The following is a 24,490-nucleotide window of genomic DNA, read 5'->3' as shown; positions in this document are numbered from 1 at the left end:
GAAAGGAAAGGAAAGGAAAGGAAAGGAAAGGAAAGGAAAGGAAAGGAAAGGAAAGGAAAGGAAAGGAAAGGAAAGGAAAGGAAAGGAAAGGAAGGAAAGGAAAGGAAAGGAAAGGAAAGGAAAGGAAAGGAAAGGAAAGGAAAGGAAAGGAAAGGAAAATGGAAAGGAAAGGAAAGGAAAGGAAAGAAAGGAAAGGAAAGGAAGGAAAGGAAAGGAAGAAAAGGAGAAAAGGAGAAAAGGAAAAAGGAAAAAGGAAAAAGGAAAAAGGAAAAAGGAAAAAGGAAAAAAAGGAAAAAGGAAAAAGGAAAAAGGAAAAAGGAAAAAGGAAAAAGGAAAGTAAAGGAAAAAGGGAAAAGGAAGGGAAATGAAAGGAAAAAGAAGAAAGGAAAGGAAAAAGGAAAAGGGAGAAAGGAAAGGAAAGGAAAAAGGAAAAGTGAAAGGAAAGAAAAAAGGGGAAAGGAAAGCAAAAGGGAAAAAGGGAAAAAGGGGAAAGGGGAAGGGAGGGGAGGGGAGGTAGATTACAGTATGAATTTATCCTACAGACTGTGAATAGAAGAAACAAGACATCAAGCCACCTGCAAGTCACTCCTTTTATTTCACTTCTGATAATTGATAGCAAACTTTTGTGAATGTATGAGTTTTGCTGAAAGGCATGAGAGCAATATCTCAGAAAACTGTGTGAGCAATTCAGCTGGCAACAGTGCATGCAATTTGCTCGCAAATTCCAACTCTTGTTTTACTAAAATGCTTTAAAACATGTAAGTGCTGACTATATTTCTAATCACTCAATAGACCAATCTATGTACTGCTCAGAGCAAATATTCCTGAAGACAGAAAATATAATAAGAATTATATTCCATACCCTTTTTTTATAATGATTAGCGAATAAACTTCTTTAAATGTATTTGCTGTCATTTCCAAATCAATACTAACCTTGCATTAATTATTTCTCTCCATTGGCTGGTTTGTTACATTTCTGCACATTCTTGGAATAATATTTATATGAGGAAAAGTTATGTGACTTTATTTGATCTCATCAATTTTCATTTCATTCTACCTTAACCTGTTAATGATGCTATTGTGTTAAATGACCATGAACTGATTTGTGAAAAAACACTTTAAAAAAGTACTGAATAGGATAATAAGGAATGACTAATGTATGTCTTTGTGTCTTTATGCCTGAAACAATTAAATATTCTGGGAATTACCTTATGGAGAAAAAGGGAATAGGACAGAGCTCTCTGAAATCCAGAGAGGTACACAGCAGGTAACAGCAAACAATTGTACACTATTTATAAGGATATAACAGTAAAGAAAAATAAAATTAAACTATCAGGGGGCTAATTCAAAGGAGCACTAGATAACAGATAAACTGTGCATATTTAAAGGATGTTGTTGGTGGTTTGATTCTATATGTCTTCAAAGACATCATTGTACAAACCAATGGAAAAAATTACAAAAGGCCTATTGAATATAAATGTATTGCATTTGGTTCATAAGACCCACAAATATAATTTTCTATGGTCAGAGAAAGTATCACTGCATGTTTGCCAGTTCACACCTACAAATACCTACAACACCGCTTGTAGCTATGATCCATTGTGGTATTGTCAATGTCATTGTATTAACAATAAATTTTTAAAAAATCTTCAAAACAAACAAGACAAATTCTGACCTCATAAGATTCTGTAATTTTTCTTCAAGGTGAGGTCTGGGTTCCTACCTATTCCTTCATTCTTTTGTGAATATTGACTAGTGCATTGAAAAAGGTATGCAGATGTACCACAGGGTACATTGACTTGACTAGTTCAGCAGACCTCCTCCAATGGTAATGAAACTTATTTTTGGTTCATTTAAACACCTGGTTTGGGTTACACTTGAGAAATAAGCCAGCACAGAGATTTAAAGAAATGAATAATTACACCTTGTTAATAAACTTTAAGGCCACACTTTTCAGAGAGGTCAGGAGCCAAAAATAGGCCCCATTTTCCAATAACACTGTTCTCAACAGAACACCATGTTCCCCAGAGGGTTAAATTCCCAGTGCTCTTTTTGACCTTCTGAATATTCACCCCAGAAAGTGCATGTGCTCATTTTCTCAGTGACTTCAAATAAACAAGGGCTGAAAATAAAACCACACTTGAGAACAGAGGGTGTCACAGTGTAATTTTTGTACAGCACTCGTGAATCTTATTGGCTTGTGTCTGTGATCAACATTTTATTCAAAGGGCCCACAGTTTTAAAATGTCTGTCTGGATATAAAAATCTATATTGTTATTTTTAAAACTTGTCCGTAAGAGCTGTTATCAACTCACTGCCGGAGAACAAAAGACAGTCCCATGTGTATAACACAATGGATGCCCTCCAAACCAGCCTGCAAGGCCAGTGCATCTACTACAGTTAGGGGCAAGTCTTTCTTCTGCTGTTTCTGACATCATCCCACCCAGTCTCTGGGCAGATTTAAGAAATTATTGCAGCTGTACAGGAAACATGTAAACATTTGTGTGTGCAGTCTGACTACAGTAAATTACTAGATCAGAGACACAAGTTATCTAATACAATAATCTACCCTTGAGATAGCCACAGGATATATATCTGAGAAAAGAAACCCCCTGAGTAGATAAATATGGAAATAGAGGATAATCTTATTCCATAAAGATTGTATTTTAAACCCCAGGAGTTAGAATTTGCTTTAAAGCCTGAAACATGACTTTTGTTATCTATCTCATTACACTTTTTTTTTCAAGCATTGGTTATTACATCTGAGTATTCTTGACTGTAAAACATGCAGAGTTCCTTATTGTCTTGATAAATTCATGACCTTGGGAATGCCTTGTCAATTCATTGCATTATTTTTTTTTAATAGGAATATGGTTCAAGGAATAGAAATTCAGATTTTATTTTATCTGACTTTAAAAAAAATTCAAACTTTATAGTGAAAATTTATGGTTGTTGCTAAACATTTCAGCACCTTGTCAAAATTTATGGTAAAAGTATACAGTTAGATTTTTGTGATCTCTGTCCAATGCGTACACATTGCTATCTCCTAGTAAAATGAGTAAACATTAGAAATGGGAAGAACAGAGATAGAAAAATACATAAAAATATGACAGGTATTTCTGCAAAGATAAATATCCTCTGTTATATGTTTGGTTGCAAGCAGTTTGAGAAACTCAATTATTTACAAATATTGGTAAGTTTTCTGGATATAGCCTTCTGTTAAATATTTCCTGTCATCTTTCAAAGACTAACTTACAGTAATCATTAATGTATTCATGCAAGGAGTTCTTTAAGTATGCAACACTTATTAAGACAGATACAATAGGAAGGTATGTTATTCTGATGAAATTGTTTACCAGGAAAAGTAATTGTGCAAGTGGAAAACAGTATTTTTTAAAAAATAAGGTCATTGACCTATGAATATACATGACTTAAGAACCACCAGCATGAGATTATATCCCCTATTAAACCATACTTTCATGTACCTACCTATATAGGAATAGTGACAAAGAGATCTTGGTTACACATATTTTGACCAGACTGAGCTTTTACCACACATAGTTTTAAAAACATTAACAAATCCATGCCTGTAATTTATGATTCCCTTTACATAAATTGACCTCTAACAATGCCAGAGTTTGATTTACACACCTGCTGAGCTTACTCTCCAGAGATCAGGAAACTTGAAGGAAAAAAGAGGCTGGGTAGAATTATTACAATGATGCTCTGGAGATTTTCCAATAAACTTTGGGCAGTGTCACTGCAAAAACATTTCATGGTATGAAAGGATAACACTGTTGTGTAGAAACAGAAACAGCAAAGGTGCTCACAGCTTGGCAATTTTCTGTGTGTACAGAATTTGCTTCCCACAGGGAGACTCTATGAAACAAGTTCAAATCTACAGTTCTGTGAATGTACAGTAGATCAGTGGATGAAGTGTTAGCAGTGGGAGTTGAGTTGGACAGCAGCATATTTCTGTTCTGGATTATTGGTATTGCTAATCATAACCCAAATCTACTCAAGTTGCAAAAAGGTCTAGTAAGTAGTAAGCTTTTTCTGCAATATCTCCTTTCCTCTCATTTGAGTTTCTTTTTTTTTTTCTTTTTCATTTTAATTTTCTTTTCCTTTTCCCTTTCCCTTTTTTTTGTTATTTTTGGGGGTTTTTTTGTTTGGTTGGTTTTTTGTGGTTTTTGGGGTTTTTTTTTTTGTTGGTTTGCTTGGTTTTTTGTTGTTGTTTTCTGTTTTTTGTTTTGTTTTGAGAGGACAGTGCTTGGGGTTTTTTGATTTACTTCTTTCTTTGCTCCATATCAAAAAGGCTGTAGAAATAAAAGGGAAGCAATGTATGACTTTTCCTTTACAATGAATGTGTCATGAACATGTATTTGCAGGTATTGTAGCAATAAATGAAAATAAATTGTGCATTCTCACAAGCAACCAGAAAGATTTTGTTGAGTCATTTCTTACCAAGCTGCTCCGCTAAATGTTTTCCCCTCTCAGCAAAGATTACCCGTTCATCCTCCATGTCACATTTGTTGCCAACCAAAATAACCTGGGCATTATCCCAAGAGTATGTTTTGATTTGAGTTGACCTTGAAAGAGAAAAGAAGAGAGAGGAGTCAAAGCAAAACAAATTACCCTTAATTTCAAACAGAGTTGCAAAAAAAAGGAAGTGACAATACTGATTTTGACAACTAGGGTAACATGATTCTGTTTAATTACAGATTTTGAATAAACTAAGGATTATATGTCAGATATTACTATTACAAAGATAGTATCAACACAGGTTTTACTTTTGCTTGCTAAAAATAATATTTTCTCTTGCCATCAACATTCTTCCTTTACTTTTAGAAAGAAGAGATGATACTTTCTCCCATTTTCACATTTTAATACAAACCTTATAATCTAAAAATAGAGCTCTGAAAGAAAATCAGCGACATATTAATTTCTTATCTTTTACTTTTGAGATCAGGATGTAAATTTAGCAGCAAAACCAAAGATTTCAGAGATAGGCTTTCTTCCTTCTGTTGTTTCTCTCCAGCACATTCCTCTGCAGGTCTTTGATCTACCAGAAGGTCAGCAACACTTACATTGTGCATTAAGCCATGGGCAGGGACTGAGTTTGAGCTCTGATTTACCTTCCATTTAAATTATACAAGCATTAACCATGATTGCAGCTGAATGGAAGTATCTCAGGCCTTAAAACACCATAGGGACCATGAGTGCTGGTGGTGAAACAGCTTACAGTGCTTTCTTTGAAGGTGAGCAGATAATGGGCGACTTGGAACCATACTCATGGTATCTATCAGTTTCTGCCTGCCACCATTCTGCTGGTACCCAGATCTGCTCTGTAGAAGGAAAGCTCCATGGCTGTCTCCAGGCTCAGCCAAGAGTGATTCTGCTGGTTACCACCTTCTGACTGGGAACAATATGTGCCCTTGAAGGTAACGCAGGATGCAGGAAATTTACTCCAAGTACTTACGCTTTGTCTTGGGCTTGTGACTACGTCTGGCTCTAGGCTCTATGTTTTTGGTGGGATCAATGATTAGTGGAGAGAGGAAAAGATAGAAAGCATACCTCTTTCTGCCAGCCTGTCCCCCATTTCCTCCCTCCCTCCCTCCTTGGACAACATAAGAGTGCTTGGGAAAACGGCAATAGAACAGAATCTAATTTCTGTAACTACACGTTTATGAGAGGACACCCTGGAAATGGATCCTGTGGCATATGATGGACTTTTTTTTCTCAAAGTCTCTTTGACAAAAGATGAAATAGTTCCAAAAATCTGTCACCTAAATGTCTTGGAAGCTGGTCTGCATGGGTACTGCATGGGTACATTCACTAGTGACCCCTTCTCATAACACAGCCATCATCCCTACTCATTGAGACCCCTGTCTGCAAAGTCTAACATTCAAAAAAAAAAAAAAGATCATGATCTAGTCTGACAACTGATTCTAGCAAAAGACAGAAAATGGGTCAAATCTTCCCAGCTGGCTTTGCTTACTGCAAAACCAGAGGGATGGCCATGGGCAAAAGCTGCTATAGCTATCACTGTGACCCTGGGTCCAATGCCATTGCCTACAGGTTCCATGTATGAGTCAAAAAACCTCTAGGCCACAACTGATGGGTTTGCAGTGACAGGCACAGAAATTTAAAGGGAAGGATCACTACTTTTAGGAATGTTCCACTTTATCACAGTGAAAAAAAAGAAGCTGAAGCAAGCCCCAGACATTTTGTGCTACAGATTGTTCCCTTGGACCTGACCTGATCTTTTCTTCAAGAAGTAGACAGTGTGCTACTTTAAATCTGTTTTAATAGTAATTTGAGTAGGTGTAAGGTACTGCGACCAAAAAGAAGTCAGACTTCTCCATACATTTATATTTTACTAAAAATACCATTTCTCAGAAAAAAAGGACAACATGCATTCACTTTGGTGGAAATGTCCTTTTGGAATCATGCTGAGTGGTTAAGCAAAGTAGAATTATTATTGTGTTTTTTAACTCGAACTACATTGGTCACCACAGCAACTTTGCAAATACTAGTACCTCAAATGTCAGAGTTTATTAGTCCATTAAGGACTCTAGAAGGGCTTAGCTCCGAACAGTCATTAGTTGGGAGTCAATTTATTTCCTTTATGTCAGCAGGAAATCAAATATATTTCAAAAGAAAAATACGCTGGAAAGATATTAAGCTTTACAGAAGGAATTACTTACATAATCTGTAAAGTTGAAATAGAATAAACTGATGAAGAAATACAGCCTGAAGAAATATCATCAGACAACTGTTAAAGAGAATTCATTCAGCCATGTTTTGCAGACTTTGCCTCCAGAGCTTTACATGAGTTTCTTTCATTAAGAATGTAAGGTCCCTTCATTTTACTGCAGCCAGATATGATTTTTTTATTATACAACTACAAATATGTGCATTCAAATTCTTCTCATTATTAAAGCGACTTATTTTATTCATAGACATTTTTTAATCTGTCTTGCTTTTGTCTCATCTTCTAGTTATATTTTTTTAAGTAACAAGAAGAGATCTTGCCCTTGCAAACAAATCCAAAGGCTTACATTTTGCAAACAACTCAGTAGTACAAAAATATAACTGACTGAAAATTAGTCAAATGTATTCACGCCCCACATCACATGAGCAGAAGCTTGATTCAAAGGATATAATAGGCTTATCACTGTTATGTTTTCTTTTATACATATACAGAAGCCACTGTTGGCTTCTGTAGGTTTTGATTCCCATAACTCTCCACCAAAGCCAACACACAGGTCACTTGAAAAAAAAGAGATTTTGCTGTTCCTTGCATAAGTAACCTTTCAAATGACCAAGGCTTCTGATTAATCCATAACACAAACAGTTGTCCTTGTAAAGAACTTCAGCTTCAGGAATATTGAAAACATGAAAAGGTAAAGATGGTGTTTGCAGTAAGCTGAAAAAAGACAGTTCTTGTTCACTCTCAGTGACCTGGTGTATGTCAATAGCAATTTACCCTGTAAATCTTTCCCTTTCCAGTTTTATGGTAGGCAGGCAATCTGCATCATACTTGAATTTTTATAATATATAGACTCCAGAGGGGCAGATTAATGGAGGAGTGGAATGATCCATTTCTTTGCATGATCAACACCATGCTAGCTCTCCCTGTACTGCAATTCTACCAATCCCTGGTCAGAAAAGAGCATTTGCTGAATGCAAACAAAAGCAATGCTATTGGCTTATCTTAAAAGAGTGAGATCTTCAAATAACTGCCAGGCAACAATGGCAGGGGGCCTGTGTGTGCTCTTGGCCAGCTTGCAGGGAATGCTGTGCAGTGTGACAGAGTGGGGTTCAGGAACACACAACCCCAGCTCACTGAGTCAGCTGAGATGCTGGAAGACAAGGCAGATAGCACAGAGCAATATGGGGGAGCTGCTCTGATGTTACTGCTGTGGAAACCAGACTGTTCGCATTAAATTAGGTGATGAAAGCTTATCTGTACATCCAAAAGAAGCACAGAGAGATTATGGCAGGAGAGAGAGCCCAAATAATATCTTGGCCCTGGCTGCTCTCAGGACTATTGTAGGAAACATCAGGATATCCAAAGCCTATGTCCACTAGCCTGGTGGAGCAGGAGTGTACTAAAGCAGGTTACCAAATTATCAGAAAAATACCTGGACACCACATCCAGGTCTCTTCCAAGGCTGTTCCAAGAAAGTTCCTGCCCACTGTCCAGCATGAAACCCATCACTGCAAGTCAACACCGGAGGCTTACGTCCAGGTGTCAGAAACTGAGGAGACTGGGATCCTGGGGCAGCTACTGGGCAGATTGAGTTTATGAGCCCAGCTGATGGGAGCCACAATGTGTATGTCTGCACAGATACATATTCTCACAAATGGATGCTGTACATATTCTCATTCTTGGATGCTGCGCTGTTTTGGAGGGGAGCAGTGTGTGGATGATGATGCTTTTGGTGTTTGTGGGAGCACTCTGGGTGGTCCTGGGTGTTGTTTGCAATGTGTCTGTATATGGTCATGTATATGCATGTATACGTGTTGTACCTTTGTGAGTTATGTGCACAGGGCCTGCTGGGAATACATCTTCAATCTCACTACTGGTTGGACCTGGGATATGGAGCTGCAGCAACCTTCCCCTCTTAGTCAGATCCAGCAGGATATATTTTCCCCTGAGTTCAGGCTTAATTTGGCTATGACTGGGTAATACTGCATTGTTTCCTGGAGAAACAGCTATGGAAAGCAAACCTGCTGTTTGCTGCACTCAATATATTTCAGGTTGTACCCACTGCTGGCATACCTTGAATTTACTCTGAATCCCTTCAGATTATCACTTTTTACTAACTCAACTATGTCAAATATTTATATAACCTGGACTAGTCTCTAGTATATTTTCACCCACAGACTGTATGGAAGGCAAGGAAATATGTTCACTAAAGACATAGAGTAAATATACCAGGAATATGAACTTTTAGATTGCCTCAATCTATTCACCTCTCTTTGGACCAAGTCCTCCAAGGACGCTTGCCTACCATAGAGAGGCTGGTAGGCTCTCTTTACAGGCTTTTTAGATTAATTATGTAGTAAGTCACATGCACAGACAGCAAGAGAAACAGCCTAACGAAAATGCTCCAGAGGGGGCTATGTATAATGTTTATTCCAGCAAGTTCAGGAAACATGTTGTATTTCTGATGTTTTGATTTATGAAAGGAGTACTCAATGAACTGGTGCGCATCATCTTGCCAGAAAAAGAAATAAACAAACCCAAAGCTATGCAAAAAACTTCAAACAAACCAAAACCAAATTAAAGGAACCTCCACCAAACTGGATTTTTTTGTTTTTTTAAGTTACTGTTACATTGAGTCCACTGATTAATCCTTAAAATTCTGCTGTCTATCTACAGCATGGTGACTGCAAAGTCCATTAGCTGAATTATTAGAGATCACAGTGTAGTGGTGGGATCTCAGGTGGAACCCAGGTTATCTATTCTTTCTCAGTTTATTTATTTGGTAAGACAAAGTATCAGAGAAGTAACTATGAGTTTGGAGGGGTTTCCAAAAGTGTTCAGTGTCCTCAGTTGAACTTCCTGCCTTTATTTGCTAAAGACTGTGCCAAGTGTCTGTGCCTCTCTGAGCAGGAAGGGTTGCTCTCCAGGTTTGTCAGGAGACATCATTTTCCTTCTGTAATTGAAGTAAGGAAGGGTTTCTTTCCTCCTTCCCCTAGTCTCCATCCTGTGATGTGGGAAGACACACCACTACCCTCTCAAAACCCTAATATGGACAGGGATGGTAAGGGGAAGCTCTGTCATTCACATCTTTTCAGATGGAATTATGTCATGAATCCTTTCCCATTCTCCTTGTCTGTGAGGAGCTCTGAAACACTTCCCATTCAAGCCAGGTTTTCCACAGAGTGAGTCTGAGGTCTCCTTCATACAACCAAGTGTTTTCTACACTTCAGTGTACACCATATGCTCCATTCTTTTTCCCATGCCCTCTATGCCACCTGAACTCTTATTATTCCCAGCAATACTGATAGGCTATGTGCCTTAAGAATGCCCCAGCATCTTGGAGTTTACCTATCCCCTCTCTCTTTCACACTTATCTTTTGGATATGATGAAAATGGGGCATATGTAGGATTATTCTGTACGACACATTAAATGACTGCAATGCTCAGTCATGATGGCCATTTGGAATCTGGCTCTGTACCAGCTGCTCTGCACTGGGTGCTTAGACCTTGCTGCAGGCAGGCCAGGGAGAGAGGTAGCCTCAGGCTTTTCATCTGTTCTCCAGTAAACAATCTAGTATTAGTGGGAGACATGTCATTCAAAATATATAAACCTACCAACCACAACCCCAATTTAGCTCTCTAACTGGGATTTTGAAGAGAGTACTAAGGTTAAAAATTTGAATCAATCTTAGCAGAAAACACGACAAAGGCTCCTGGTGTACTTGAATACTAGATTCTTGTGATCACAGTTATTGACATACCAGGAATATACTAGAAAAAATTAGTAATAATGTCAGTAATAATAAAAAGAGTATGCTAACATTTGCCAGATTTTAATTGAACTAAAGAAAAGCTGGAGCCATACACAGAAATAGAACTACGTTTAAGAAACTGCTCAGGATCTTTCCTCCTCTACTGACAAGGAAAATCTGGATATTTGCAACCTTTGAAATTTTTCAACTTGTTTCATTTTTCTGGTGTGCTCCACCTGCAGACCATGAAACCTCCAGGGTTATGGCTAATATAAATAATTTTATCTCTTGCATTTATGAACTCCTTCATAATTATTGAAACCATTACTGAAAACCATGGGGAGCAATAGATAAAGGAAATATTTATCAAAATGAAAAAGCGGATGTAGATGAACATGTGACCAGAATGAGGAAATTGCACCTCAGTCATTCTCAAGGAGGGTTTAAAACCCAGTGGACATTCTAGCAGCTTCAGTTCTCTCCAGAATTCCTGATATATTGAATTTGTGATGTTTACTTTCAGTGATAGCAATGGCACCTACTGACTGCAAGTGCTTATTAATGTATGAAAGAGAATAGGCAAAGACATCCCAGCAACAGAGAGTACTGAAAATGGATGGAGAAGAGCAATGAAAGGGGGATGAAAATGAGAAAAATAAACTTACTCCACCCTTAATATCACAACATAGCAAGAGGAAGAGAATCTGGGGAGAAGTGGATGTGCTATGGATACGTTTAGTGCGGATAGCTTCGTAAGCAGGGCAGTTTGAGCTGCAGATTGTACTCTGGGTGGCAGGAGCTCAAGGAAAAGTAAACCTGAGCAACTCTTTGCATAACAAAAAACCCAGGAACCTGTGGTGTCAGCCAGGTGACTAGACAATCAGACACAGCAGGAACTGATGACCCCAGATTTTTGAGAGCTTGGACTCTGAGGCTATAAAAGCCTAGCTCATCTTTATTAGGTGTCCCTTCTCAAAGGCACCAGCTTGAGCTGTTAATTTGTTGCTGCACCATGATTAAATTATTTTAAGGATACAGATGTCTGAGCCTCTTCTGTGGATGTCTGGGACTCTGCTATGGGAAAGGTAGGAGAGCCAGTGAGGAAACCTGGTCTGACTGTGTGAGTGTGGGGTGTGTAGGGAGTCAAAGGGGGAACCTGTAGGGTCACTGGAGCCACCTGCAGTGAAGAGGCTTTTCTCAGGCCAGGTGAGACCCCTCCATGCTTGCAGCAGAGCAGGATATATGAATATTGCTCAAGACTGACAGTATCTGATGTGTCAGTTGTTGTTTATACAATACTGTGTTTTCTGTCTGGACTGAAGGACAAATAAAGAAAAATGCCTAATGTTTGTAAAAAAAACCACTGATATTGAAGAAACCAGAACAATACCAATTATTTACCACTCTTCTGTCAGGCTTTATCTTCCTTGTGCAGAGCCAAAGAGTGCACACTATGCAAAGAAAGAATGCACATTTAACCTTTCCTTGGATGAAGATAGACTGATGATGCAGGAGCTGCATGACAGGTGTGACACTAACAAATTTCTGGTTCATTATCAGCCAGAAAGATAGTCAAAATGCACATTAGCCAGATCATCACAGGTTTTTGCTGTTCTGGTAAGAATTGGATCTACATTAATTAAAAAATCCTTCACTACAAACTTCTGAGGCCATAATTTTATTTTAGAAAACCTGGTGTTACATTTCAGTTTTGACAGGCTGTAAAGGTATTCAAAATGAATCCACTTCTTTTGGAGATAAAACTGAGCTGATCTTTAATATGTGCATGTTTATAACCTAGTGCAAGGAAATGCAACATTTTGCAAAAAAGCTTAGTTACCTACAAACAAAAAAAAGAAGACAGAAAGCAGAGATAACAGTTAAGATGCAAGAGCTGATGTTCTTTGTGTGTTTATGACATTTATTCTTATTTATTCTTGGTGATATTGCATTACCATAATTGTAATGAGGAAGTATATGTTTACCCAGTGATGTCCACTCTGGGTCTGCATTTAGTAGAATGCAATAACAAGTGACATAGGAATAATAATTACACAATTCTGTGTGGTAATTAGGATGAGAGATAAGGCATTATAGATGTTCATCAATCAGAGTTGTCTTTCTAGTCAACCATCTCTAGCTGTTCCTACTCTGCCCATGGAAGTGTCTTCCCATCCAGAGTTCTCTGCTGAGTACTTTGTTGAGTTACACTTCACCTTTCATATAATATACAAATATTTTTTAGAAGAGTCCATGTATTAGCTTTGGTGCCTTTTCTGTACAGTGTTGTTTCAAATAAGAGCACCAAGTGTCTGTTATTGTCTGAAAATTATTTTCTGACATTAAAATTCAAATCCATTGGATAATGGTCTATGATGTCAAATTAATGTATTGTTGGCAAAAGACATTAAGTTTAAACACTAATTTTTACATACTTTACATAACATATAACTTTTACATACTTTAGCTGGAGTTACAATGAAGGACCAGAAGCCTACAGGGCATACTCAATTTGTGTTAACCAGATTGTAGATGTCCTCGGTTTTTGCATCTTTGGCACAATATTTGCAAACTGCTTTTTTCACACCTGTCAAATACACCTTGAAACTGCTTTCCAATATCAGTGTAGCAAGAGCTCAGTATGAAATTATGGCATGAATAAAAATAAAAAATACTGTGCTCTAAGTTGGTACTATGCTCTCCATCCCTCCTCCCCAGTACTTCCTGTGCTTGAGCTCTGATGGCCCTCTCTTTAGAGCAAAAGCCCTCCAGGCGGGGTGTTTTCCTGTACCTACACAGCCAGCACACCTCAGCCCTAAGCACAGTAAGGTCACCACACACGGTACACCTGGCATTGCACACACTGCAGACTGTTTTGTCACAGAGACAGATAACAGAGAATTTGTGGGGGAGTTCACAACCTAATCCAAGGCAAGGTGGGCTTTGGCTGAAGGTATGCTGAATTTATAAGAGAGAGTAAATTCCTTGTCAGTCCTTGTCATTTCTTCCTTTTCTGGTGTGTAATATATACTGGCTTCCCAGGCTTTTTGCTTAGAAAAGTAGAATGGATATTTACAAAACCAGTGAATAATAGACAAAAATAGTGTGTTAGACACTAAGGGCAAAGAGATCTTCCAAGCAGCTTCCTTGTATTTTTTGTCAAGATAAAACAATATCATGTACATCTCAATATTTAATTCTTATTCACAGGAGTACAAAATCCTCTCTTGCAACAAGGTTTACTTATGGGCAGACCAACTAATATAGCACGTTTTTCACAGTAGGACACATGTTAATGAAGAGTTTTTATGTCATGTATAATGCCACAAGCTGTGCCATATTGTGGGAAGTGATTTAACAACTCGCCACACAGACAAAAGGCCGTACATTTTAATTTTCTCCCCACTGAGAAACCCACCATTAAATTATCATCCTTCAAAGCTGCTACCACACATGCAGACTGAAGACAATCCAAAAAAAGGGGTTTGAAAAGAGATGGAAAAAAGTCTTTATAGGAAAATAATATTAATGGAAACAATAAAAGGCAAAATACAGACTGCACTTGCACATCTTCTGATTATCCCCTTGTTTTCATGTTCCAGATGCTTCCATATAAATGATTCTGTTTATCACCAATTTATGTTGATTGCCCAGACTGTTGCTGGAATTCCAAGTAATGACCCTAATCAATTCAGTTGATCCTAACTCTCATATTTGAAAAACAGAGCTATAAAACAAGGGAGTTATAAAAAAATTTACTAAAACAACTACAGCATCTGCTTGAGTATATTGTACTTTCAAGTAAATGAGCAATTTGCTGTCACTTAAAAATTTTTTTGCTTGTTATTTTGTACAGACAGATATGTATGTGTCCTCATTTTCTTTTTTTTTTTCTTTCTTACACTGATGGGCTTTTGATAATATAAAAAAATATAGCTAAGCAAGCAATACAGATGCTGAACAAGTTCTTTTGGTCCTAGACTCTCATGTCTAATATTTTTCTCTTCACTGCACCTATGACAGTCCCCTAACCAAGGACTGCACTGACTACCAAAGAGGCTCTTGCACCTGGGATTACTGACTAGCGTCTCATCTCCAGCCCCAAAGAGCACCTACCTAACAGTGGCATTTTGGGAGTAGTGAAGTTCTTAAAGGCATGGTCAAATTCTTTTGCTTTGTACCAATATTGAAAGTTTTATAGCAATCATTGAGCTGGATCACACAGGATTATTTATTTTTTCATCTTTTCTTTTAAATAGCAAATCCAGATTCATATTTACAATATATATGGCAAGTATCTGCCAACAGGACATCCCTATTTTAAGGAACTTCTGATTTAACAACTCTCAAGAACTCTGAGTTGACCCTGACTTTTTACTGTCAAATCTCATTATGAAATGCATTGCACATTTGTCACTCTTAATCCCTTTCTACCTATTTCAAGAGGAATGACTTCCAAGTTTCTCTCACTTATCAAATTCACTTCTTTGGATTTCATTTCCTCTATTGTTTTAGCTTTCTTTTTTTTTTTTTTTTCAAGTTTAAATGAACTGTGCTATTAATTCTCTTATGTCCAGTTTTCTTAGATAATTTTGGATTATATTTCTCATTTGGTATTTTACATTAACTATTTTACAAACAACTCAGTTTTATATGCACATAAATTGAGTCCTGAAATGCCTGTGTTTGAATATTAGAGATGGAGCTGAAACAAATCATACCTAAATGTATTCACTGAAAAATCTTATCAGGTTATTGAAGCCACTTGTGATAAATTATCATGACCTATCCTTGTTAAGGATTCATGAAGCCTGCAAGTATCAGGGCAATCATGTAAATTTTTTTACTTCTTCTTGATAAGACAGACAGCATTGTTTTACTAAAATATCAAGGATATGTTTCTTCTGGTACTATTATTCTACACAAAATTTATATAAATCTTAGCAGTATTTTGTCTTTAGGGTTGTTTACCCTGTTATTATCTGGAAGCAGAGCAATGGAAGTATTCAGAACTATACTGAGGCATTAAATTTTGATTCTTCACTGTGTCCTTGCAATCATACCTCTTTGGAAGTAATTTCCCTGTGTGGCTATACACTTACAAACACAAGGGATTTGAGGTCCAAAATTTTGAAAAGTGGCCTAGTTTTAAGTTGAACATATGTGCTTCTGACTTTTGTCACAGATACCTGGAACTGGATTGGCAAAATAGCAACTATCTTTATCTCATTGTTAACTGATGCTAACTGGTTAACTAGTCGAGTATGAGTTATGCAATTGTACTGGGGGTTTTGGGGGGGTTGGTAGTTTGTTTTTTTTTTTTTTTTTTTTCCTTTGAGGTCGTGAGTGTAAATTTTCAATTTGTCTGACCACATTTTGCTTTTGAGGTACTGCTGATCAAAATTCATTCTGTAGCCAAAGACAACAGTAAAAACCATTTCCCTGTCTACATCCTGTCCGGCACAGGGTGGCAGGATTGTCTTGCTGACTCACACTGCAAGCATGTAAACTGGAGGTTTATTCCTGCTGACTCACAGAAGATGGAGGGAGGTATTAGACTTCAGATTTTATTTCTAGGATTAAAAAGAAAGTAAGATTTTTTTTTAAGGCGATAAAAAGGGTTGTGTATTCGTTCAGAATGTCAGTAGTGCTGCCACATGATTCACAAATCAAAAGATGGGTTTATAGATACGCATGGGTACGTGTATATATATATCTCTTCACCTCTCAAGCCCTGGCTAGTGTATATTGGAATTTTCTTCTCCATCACAGTTCTGCAAACCAAAATAGCATGTTTTTGCCCAAAAGCTTGAGTATTGCAGAAGTTAATAGCAATACATGCAGGCATAAATACAACTTTCTAGTAAAACATCCATGGAGATTGGATGCAAAACTTTTTAATACTCTTGAAAACTGAACACAGTGGCATTTCAACAAGCTAGAGGCCTCTCCTAGGGCTTGTGTTGAACTTTCAAAAATTAAAGTTTATCTCAATTTCCCTGTGCGGTCTTTAAAGCATACTGTTTGAACCATGTTCACTAACATATTTCAAAGGTTACAGCTTCCTTCTGGTAAAATGAAAAAAGAAAGAAGAACAGTTTAATGTTATTTTATTGGGATTTCGTCACTGACTTCAGTGGGTAAACACCCCTCTAAAAGGACACAATCATGTTTATTAAACAGGTGTTTGGGTAGACAGTAAGCTTTGTATGGAAAGATTATAAGGACAAGCATCAGAAAATCAAAAAATCATCAGTAGAATTGCTCTGTATTGTGGAACAAAGTGAAGTAATGTACTGAAAGATCAAAAGAATAAAACATTTCCTATGTATGAACAGAAATTAATGTCTGCAATTTCAAACAAGTAATTGTGAATGAATGAGCTGGTCACCAGGTCTTTATAAGTTATGGAGAAGAGGAAGAAGGAAAAATGCTGGGCTTGGTTTGTGGCAGACTCCATGGTCAGCTGAGTACACCTCTATGTGCATGGCAGAACTGTGGAAAGGGTTTTGGAAGGCAACCTCCAGCCATCCAGCCTCCTTTCATCACTTGATCCCTTTGTCCAAAATTGTGCCTTAACCACAGTGAGCGTGTCTGGGAGAATAACCCTGTGTTTTCCTACTGTGACCAGACAAGCTAAGAAAGATTGAAAGGGAAGAACAACAAATCTGAAATGCTGGATGGTATTAACCACCAGGTACCACAAGAAAGAGAGGCTTTGGCTGATGTAATCTAGAAAAATTCCTGTATTTCAATGAAGCTAAAAACTGCATAGCAACATTTGAAAGTGAGGTCTCTGTTGTTCGCAGATGAATGGGTGGTTACAGTAAACCTGGTGTCATTTATACATGCCTTTGTATGTATACACATCATCTGCTGGGATTAGAGTAAGAAATCATTGGGTATAAAACATTTACACCTCAGAAACTTTAGCTAGCCCTCACTGTCTTCATAGCAATGTGTGCTGCTCTGCACTCATTTAACCCTGTAAGCAGGGGGGGTCGCTGATCACAGACACTGACTGAAGTTGAAGTGGTCAGTTCCTCCAGTTTGGCTCTGCCAAATTTTACTGCGGTGTGAGGGTAGATTTCAAGATTTAACTAGGGCTGCTAAAAGGTCACCTCCAGACCTCTAAAATGAGGACTTAGTTGATAGCTCTGCTCACAGACACAAGGTGCCCTCAGTGAGTAGGCTTTTGTACAATGGATTGTGGATTTACAGACTGGGGAATTGCCAGTGGGACACATCAAGGGGTGAAGAGAAGATCAATTTTAACACAAAAAAAAACCCCGCAATCAAAAAAGAGAAGAAATTTCAAGCAGGGTCTACAGTCTTATCGAGGCTTGTGTTCAAAGACACAAATTATGACTACGTCTCTCAGACAGACAGTCCATATCAGTCCATATAAATGAATTGATGCAATCCAAGGCCAACTTGAGGCACAGATGTGGGAGGTTTGGGAGGAGAAGCAGAATGCAACTGAACTACTACTTCAATTGCAATGCAATCGATCTACTCTCTTTTCTTGAGAGCCACAGAGCCCCTGGGGAACATGCAGAGTACATTCAGAGTAACAAGGCTGGACCCATGGACCTAGTGCTTCTCGTGGCAGCCCCCTGACCTCTAGGTGAGCATTTATAGCTTCAGTCCTCCACTTGGAAAAAGAGAAGATAATTTGAACAGCAAGGCTTAAATCTGTATCCTCCTTTTGCATTTGTCACAGCAGTACTGAATAGATCAATCATTCCATAAACAAATTTTACTTTTTTATCTGGATATCTGGCAGGGGAAGGATTTATAATGGAAGAGAGGATGTGACTGAAGCAAATTATGAGTTATCTGAAAGCCATTCAGTTGAAAAAGGGGTATGCATGAAGAGATACTAAGTGATAATCAAGTACCTTTTCTAATATTCGTGGTAGATAATCTCTGAAAGAACTGAAGCACCTCATTGCACTTAAACAATTTTGAATATGAAGGCAAACCACATTAAAAAAATAAAGACTACTGAAAGTGACACAAAAGGTCCTATTAATTTTTTTGAAAATTACATGTTACATATTTATGTATCATGTGTGAGTGAGTGAGGCTGAGAGAAAAAACAGATAGCCTTAATCTTGGAACAAATATGCTCTATTTTTTCTTAATATAATATGATTGCTAAATTAGAAAATATTTTTCCCCTTTCCTCTGTTATTCCTTGAAGGTTTTTCTAAAATTTTTGCGTAGCATTAGAAAATCCTTATTGCACTCTAAACAATGGCTGCTTAAAGAGAAATCTGATGAATTAACAGTAATAAACGAAATGAAATATCTAAAGGTAGAAGATACTTAAAAATAATATAAATTCTTAATATAACCAAAACTCAGTTTGCTGATTATTTTCCCACTTAGTTACACAGTGCAAAGATAAATATTTAAAAGCAAGATGAATTAAGAACATGCTCTCAGTCAGTGTGAAGGAAAAAAAAAAAAGAAAAGAATAAACCTTGAATATAAACAACTCACCTTAAAAGAAGAGATATATAAGAAGGAGGTAGCTGCTACATTGCATACCAAAAAGGAGTTGGGCCTATAGTATATATATTAGCAATATGCACAAAGCCATGTTTGGCTGCTTGCAGAAGAGAGGCAGGGGTGCTGCAGGAAGATACCACAGAATCCTTATATGGAAAGAAGACAGTGTGGCACAGCATGCAAAGCAGGATGAATTAAATGTGCTGATTAAATGAACAGCTTGCTTCTTTTACTTCACTGAAGTTCAAAGCTTTCTAGCCAACCACTTTAAGCATACCTAGCAATCAAATAAATGACTTATGTTATAAAAGCCTCATGCAGAGAAACAATAGGTAATGTACAATTGATCCCTATAGGCCTCTATCCCTGACCTTTGTTCAGGGTTTTAAAAAGAATACATAATACATTCTAATGCAGGTATAAAGGCTAAACAGCTGAGAGAAGAGAGACTGTCCACTACAACAGCGTAAAAGGAAACTGAGGACAATGCCCTCTATCTTGATTCTGAAAGATGGTGCTAACAGCTTTTCTCCCAAATTATACCTCAGGTGTGCTGCACACTCATTCCTTGTGTGCAGATCTTTAGCTAAAGGATTAATGGTAAAACAGTGTTGCTTGCGCTGTTAAGTGTCAGTCTGCAAGCATCAGGACATCTGGGCTCTAATTCTGTATGTAACAGGGTGTTACTGCTTCTTGCAAATTCACGTCAGGGAGTAAGGTGGCACAGGTATTCCCTCATTATGAGGAGCAGGAGGTCTAACACCTTTGATCAGAGAGGTCAAAGAAAAAGCAGACACATCAACACTTCATTCTCAAACTAAGACAAGAGGAAGAAAAGTATTTATGTTTGTAATCTGAAGTACTACTATGTAAATCACTGACAGATGTTAACTGTAGTGTCCTAACAGGGTATGGCAGCAATGTATACTGTGCTGCAATACTCAAAGTTGATGACATTTTCAGGGAATAGACATCTAGAATTTAGAGACATGTTATCCTGAGCTGTGAATTTTGGTCTTGAGCTCTGCTAAACTGGCTTGGTTCTTCAAGTATCTCAATATGGATTTATGAATCTATTTTTGGACTATCAATTAGAATAGATCCATTTAATCTTCCATTTAATCTTGCCCACAAGCCATGAGAAGAACTACAAGCTTCTCATTTTCACAGCTTCCTGAGGGTCTCCACCACAGTGTGTGATATTCAGACATCAAACATCCAAATATTTGACCTTGAAATGATCTTGATAGGATCTGACTCAATCTTTAAGTATAAAACAAAACAGATGGAAGAAAGATTTTATTCTTTCTCTGAAACCCCAGATAACTGCTACTGGATGGAATATTTCTGTACAAAACCCCTCATATTTCTTATATGTAAAGATGCCACCAAACCTCACCTCTGATGTGAGTCGGAAGCCTGGCAACATGTTTCAATATTCTAATAGTAACCTCCACACATTCTCCCAATCTGCCTTTTGTAAAAAAAAAAACAGCATTACTTTATCCTCCTTTAAATCTCTGCTGATAAATAACCTGTGTAGTCATGTCCCTCTTCAATGAATAGCCAATTGGCATGCTAGGACTGAATTCATTACACTAATTCTTACTGTTTCACTAACATCCTGTGTTTTTTCTGTATGCTGGTGCTCATGCTTCACTCAGACTCTTTTAGGCAGATTTTTTTTTTTTTTTTTGTAGCAATGTGCAGTGATTAACATAATGGTATGTCACATCCTACATCAGACTTGAAAATAACAAAGAGAGCTGCAAACACTGATGAAAAGGCCAAGGACTAAGCCAGACTGCAGACAGAGCAAAGCATATGGAAATACAATATAGTATTGGTTTGTAGCTGTCTTGTTCTTAGGGGCAAATTAGAGCAAGAGAGGTTACCAGAGTCAGATATAGATGCAGGAGGAAGATGGGGGAATTTCACGTACTGACGCACATGAAGAACTGTGGCTCTTGCTTGCTTCTATTGTGTTCATGGAAACAGGACAGTTCATGTAAATGAACTTGTAAAGTTCTTGTAAATGAAATAGTTATTACACCTGAATGGGGAACAAATCTCTGCATCACAGAGAAACAGCTGTGTTAAAGGCTGAATATAAGCTATGCAGGGTGCTTATGTAGGCATCATAAAATACACATACACACACTTCGCAGTTCATAGCATTCTAACGTGTTAGTAATAAAATAAAAGCAGAATAAAAACTCTTGATATTTATTGTACTTTCTAGGATGCTATGTCAGATTCTACAGGGTTAAATAGAATAAGATTTCTTTTGTACAAAAACCATGACAGAAAATGTATATGCAGTTGAAGTACTCTAAAGAAATACATGAAGTTCAGAAATTGCTTTCCTATTAGTTTGAACCATTTAGTTGACACAGTTTCTTTGGATTATTAAAATTTTGAAACTTTTAAAAGAAGTTCGAGGATTTGGACACATGAAACCCCATTCACCTAGCTATTTTTCTGCTGGAGGTTTAGTGTAAGAGACCAAACATAATAAATATTTTCTCAGATATTTTCACTCACAGCAATATATAAACTTAACTGAGGATAAACTGTGGATCTGGGCTATGAGCTGGTTGAGCTGCTGTGTTGTCCTGCTGAATTGTGTACAGCAAAAATATAAAGGAAGAGCAGCTAAAGATAGGTGATGCAGGGAAGTAACATCTCAGGCTATTGCAGATGTTTGTGCAGTAAACCCAAGAAAATGACTAAAGTACAAGCCTTAAAATGCCATTATCGAATAAGAGCTGGATAGGAAACACAAGACAAAGAGAAAACATTTAATTTGGTTAAAAAAGAGCAGCAGTGTCTCCAATTTTAGTGATGAGACAGTAAAAATAGCATTGTGAAAAACAACATAAAATGAAAGCACATGGAAAATCCCTAATTAGATTGTCAGGATGAAAAATGAGACCTAGACATTTCTGCATGAGTGAAGGAATCAAAATGAATGGACAGAGTCACGGTTACTAAAATTTAGTGCTTATAAATTTAAAACATGCACATTAGAAGGGATAATCTGTACTATTAACCTTCTGTAATGAAGTCTAAATTAACTACAAACACTTAGGAAAACCTAAAGTGTCATTGCAAGGTGCCTAACAAAAACCAGTGTTAAATACAGTGCAATAGTTAAATAACCAAGCAAGATGCTAGCTGCAAGCATAACACGGTTGAGAATACTAAAAAAACCCCTCTTGTTCAAGGTCATTCGCCAATTTCATGGGTTTGTCAGCAGTGTTCTTTTGGGTGTTTCTGTTGCTTTATTTATTTTTTCATTTTTTAAGAGAGTACCTCATGTATCTTTGATGCAGTTTCCTTCTTCCACATACAAAAAATGTGCTCAAAGCTGGGTTCACAACAGAAATTAAATTTGAGATATTAATTTTTCTCACAATTCCCAAATGTCATAAACCCAATCTATTACCAAAAAAAAAATCCTTACTCAAAGAACTCCTTGAATTTTCTTGGAGGTCAAATCTTCATATTTGGAGGTCAGGGAAGTGTTTGTTTTGGCTGTTTCTTGGTCTTCTGTCTTTAAATACATAGAACAGGCTCCATCTTGCCTAAACTGAGTTATTTACAGTGTAAAAGCCCAGTAGTTCCAATACATAAACTTTTTTGCAAAAGCTCGCTCGGAACAGTCCCTCTGGCACAGAAAAATATAAATAAAATCAGCCTTGAGATAGAAACAAGACTTGAGAAAAAGCACACTGTGTGACATGGAAATTGGAATTTTCATTGTCCTGTAAACTGTTAATGTCCTATGTATCTATAACAAATGATTGCTACTTTGCATTTACTTTTGATTAAAATAAATGAATTTATCAGTTTCACTGACAGAAGAATGCCATATTAATTCTGAAAACTGTTCAGCTATTATTCAAGTTTTCAAAATGTACCAAAAAAAAAATCATTCTGTTGCTTTACAGTGGAATTAATAACTGAGTAGCATGCAGCTGCCTGGTACTTGAATGAAAGAATGCTCTGGGGTTTCAGAGCATTCTTAGCTGCAAGTCAGAACTATGTCCAGTTTAGGGCACATGAGCACAAGCCAAAAGTCTTAATTAAGCTAGCTTGTTGAAACTGACAGATGGAAATAGCAACAACAAAAAAGAAATTAAATGTAGCAGATGGAAGCCAAAAACCAATAACTTTATCCAAGAAAAGCATATAAGACTTAAAATTTTGTCGGCCTCAAAAAAGAGTATTTAAATTTTTTTTCTGGACTTCAGCATTTTACATGGCATGAATACTTTTATTCATGCTCAACATGTACTTTTCCCATTAAATAAGATACCAATTGCCATACAAAAAGTGGAGATGTCTACTTGGGTACATAATTAAGTAAATCAAAGTTTTCTAACAAATATGGATAATAGGGATGCTTTCAACCCCCCATAGCCAAGTAGTTCTTAGAAAAACCCAAAACACTGAAGGTACAAGTTTGCAAATAACTGTAGATTAATAGAAAAATATGTTTAATAGTCTTTGAATCCATGCACAGCAGAAACATGATGTTCTCCGAAGATGATAGGAAGGACAGCTTGAACAACTCATGAGGATAGTCAGTGCCTTCTTCAGCCATTTTTCACAGGGAACTATGGGCTCAGGGAAACAACAAAATACATCCTGCAGGGATTTGTTCAGTGGCAGAACACTTTTAGGGTGCTTTACAGTAAAAAACAAATATGTAGCGGGAGAAGATCCTTCTGATCTAATTGTCTAAGCAGACAAAGTATGTTTTGGATTTTTTTCAGTTCAACAACCCTCCCCTATAAAAATATTTGTAACAATATTGTGCATTTTAAACATATTAGTTTGTATCCTACCTCTACTGTGGCATGACTTCAAGCAACAAGGCAATCCAAAGTGGTCTCCATTTCATCAATACATTAAGTGACTCAATAAAATTAACACCTTTGCATATCAATGTCTCTCTACTTATATATTTAGATCATCACAATTACAATACCACTGTGCATGCTGACAATTTTGGCATTTGATTTTTGTATAGAAATGAAGGATTTGGTTTTTGTTTGGATAATACAAATTATTCTACTAATTATGCAATGAATCATGGTATCAAAGAATGGTTTGGGTTGGAAGGGACCTTAAAAATCTTCTAGTTCCAACTGCTCTGCAAAGGGCAGGGACACCTTTCACTACATTAGGTTGCTCCAAACCTGATCCAGCACTTCCAGGAATGGGACATCCACAACCTCCCTGAGCAACCTATTCCAGTGCCTCACCATGTTCGTGGTAAAGTATTTCCACCTAATATCTAAATTTTCCCTCTTTTATTTTTGATTCATTTTCCCTTGTCTAATCACTATATGCCTGTGTAAAAAGTTGCTCTCCTGTTTTTTTATAAGCTCTCTTTATGTACTGGAAAGCTGCTGAAAGGTCTTGCTGGAGCCTTCTCTTCTCAAGCATCAACAAGCCCAGCTCTCAGCCTGTCCTCATAGGAGAGGATGCTTCAGCC

General features: G+C 37.2%; 1 protein-coding gene across 1 annotated transcript in view; it reads right to left on the bottom strand.

The window, feature by feature from the left end:
• The window catches only part of RAB3C (RAB3C, member RAS oncogene family), a 112,435-nt gene that overhangs the window by 6,765 nt on the left and 81,180 nt on the right, over positions 1-24,490 (bottom strand). Inside the window, exon 4 of the mRNA XM_068176178.1 lies at positions 4,465-4,589. Within this exon, the coding sequence (XP_068032279.1) occupies positions 4,465-4,589 (125 nt within the window). The remainder of the gene's footprint in view (positions 1-4,464; positions 4,590-24,490) is intronic.

Source organism: Anomalospiza imberbis, chromosome Z (genome assembly GCF_031753505.1).
Source record: "Anomalospiza imberbis isolate Cuckoo-Finch-1a 21T00152 chromosome Z, ASM3175350v1, whole genome shotgun sequence".
NCBI classification, from domain to species: domain Eukaryota; kingdom Metazoa; phylum Chordata; class Aves; order Passeriformes; family Viduidae; genus Anomalospiza; species Anomalospiza imberbis.
The sequence above is the reverse complement of the archived record's forward strand: the minus strand, read 5'-3'. Positions and strand labels throughout refer to the sequence as shown.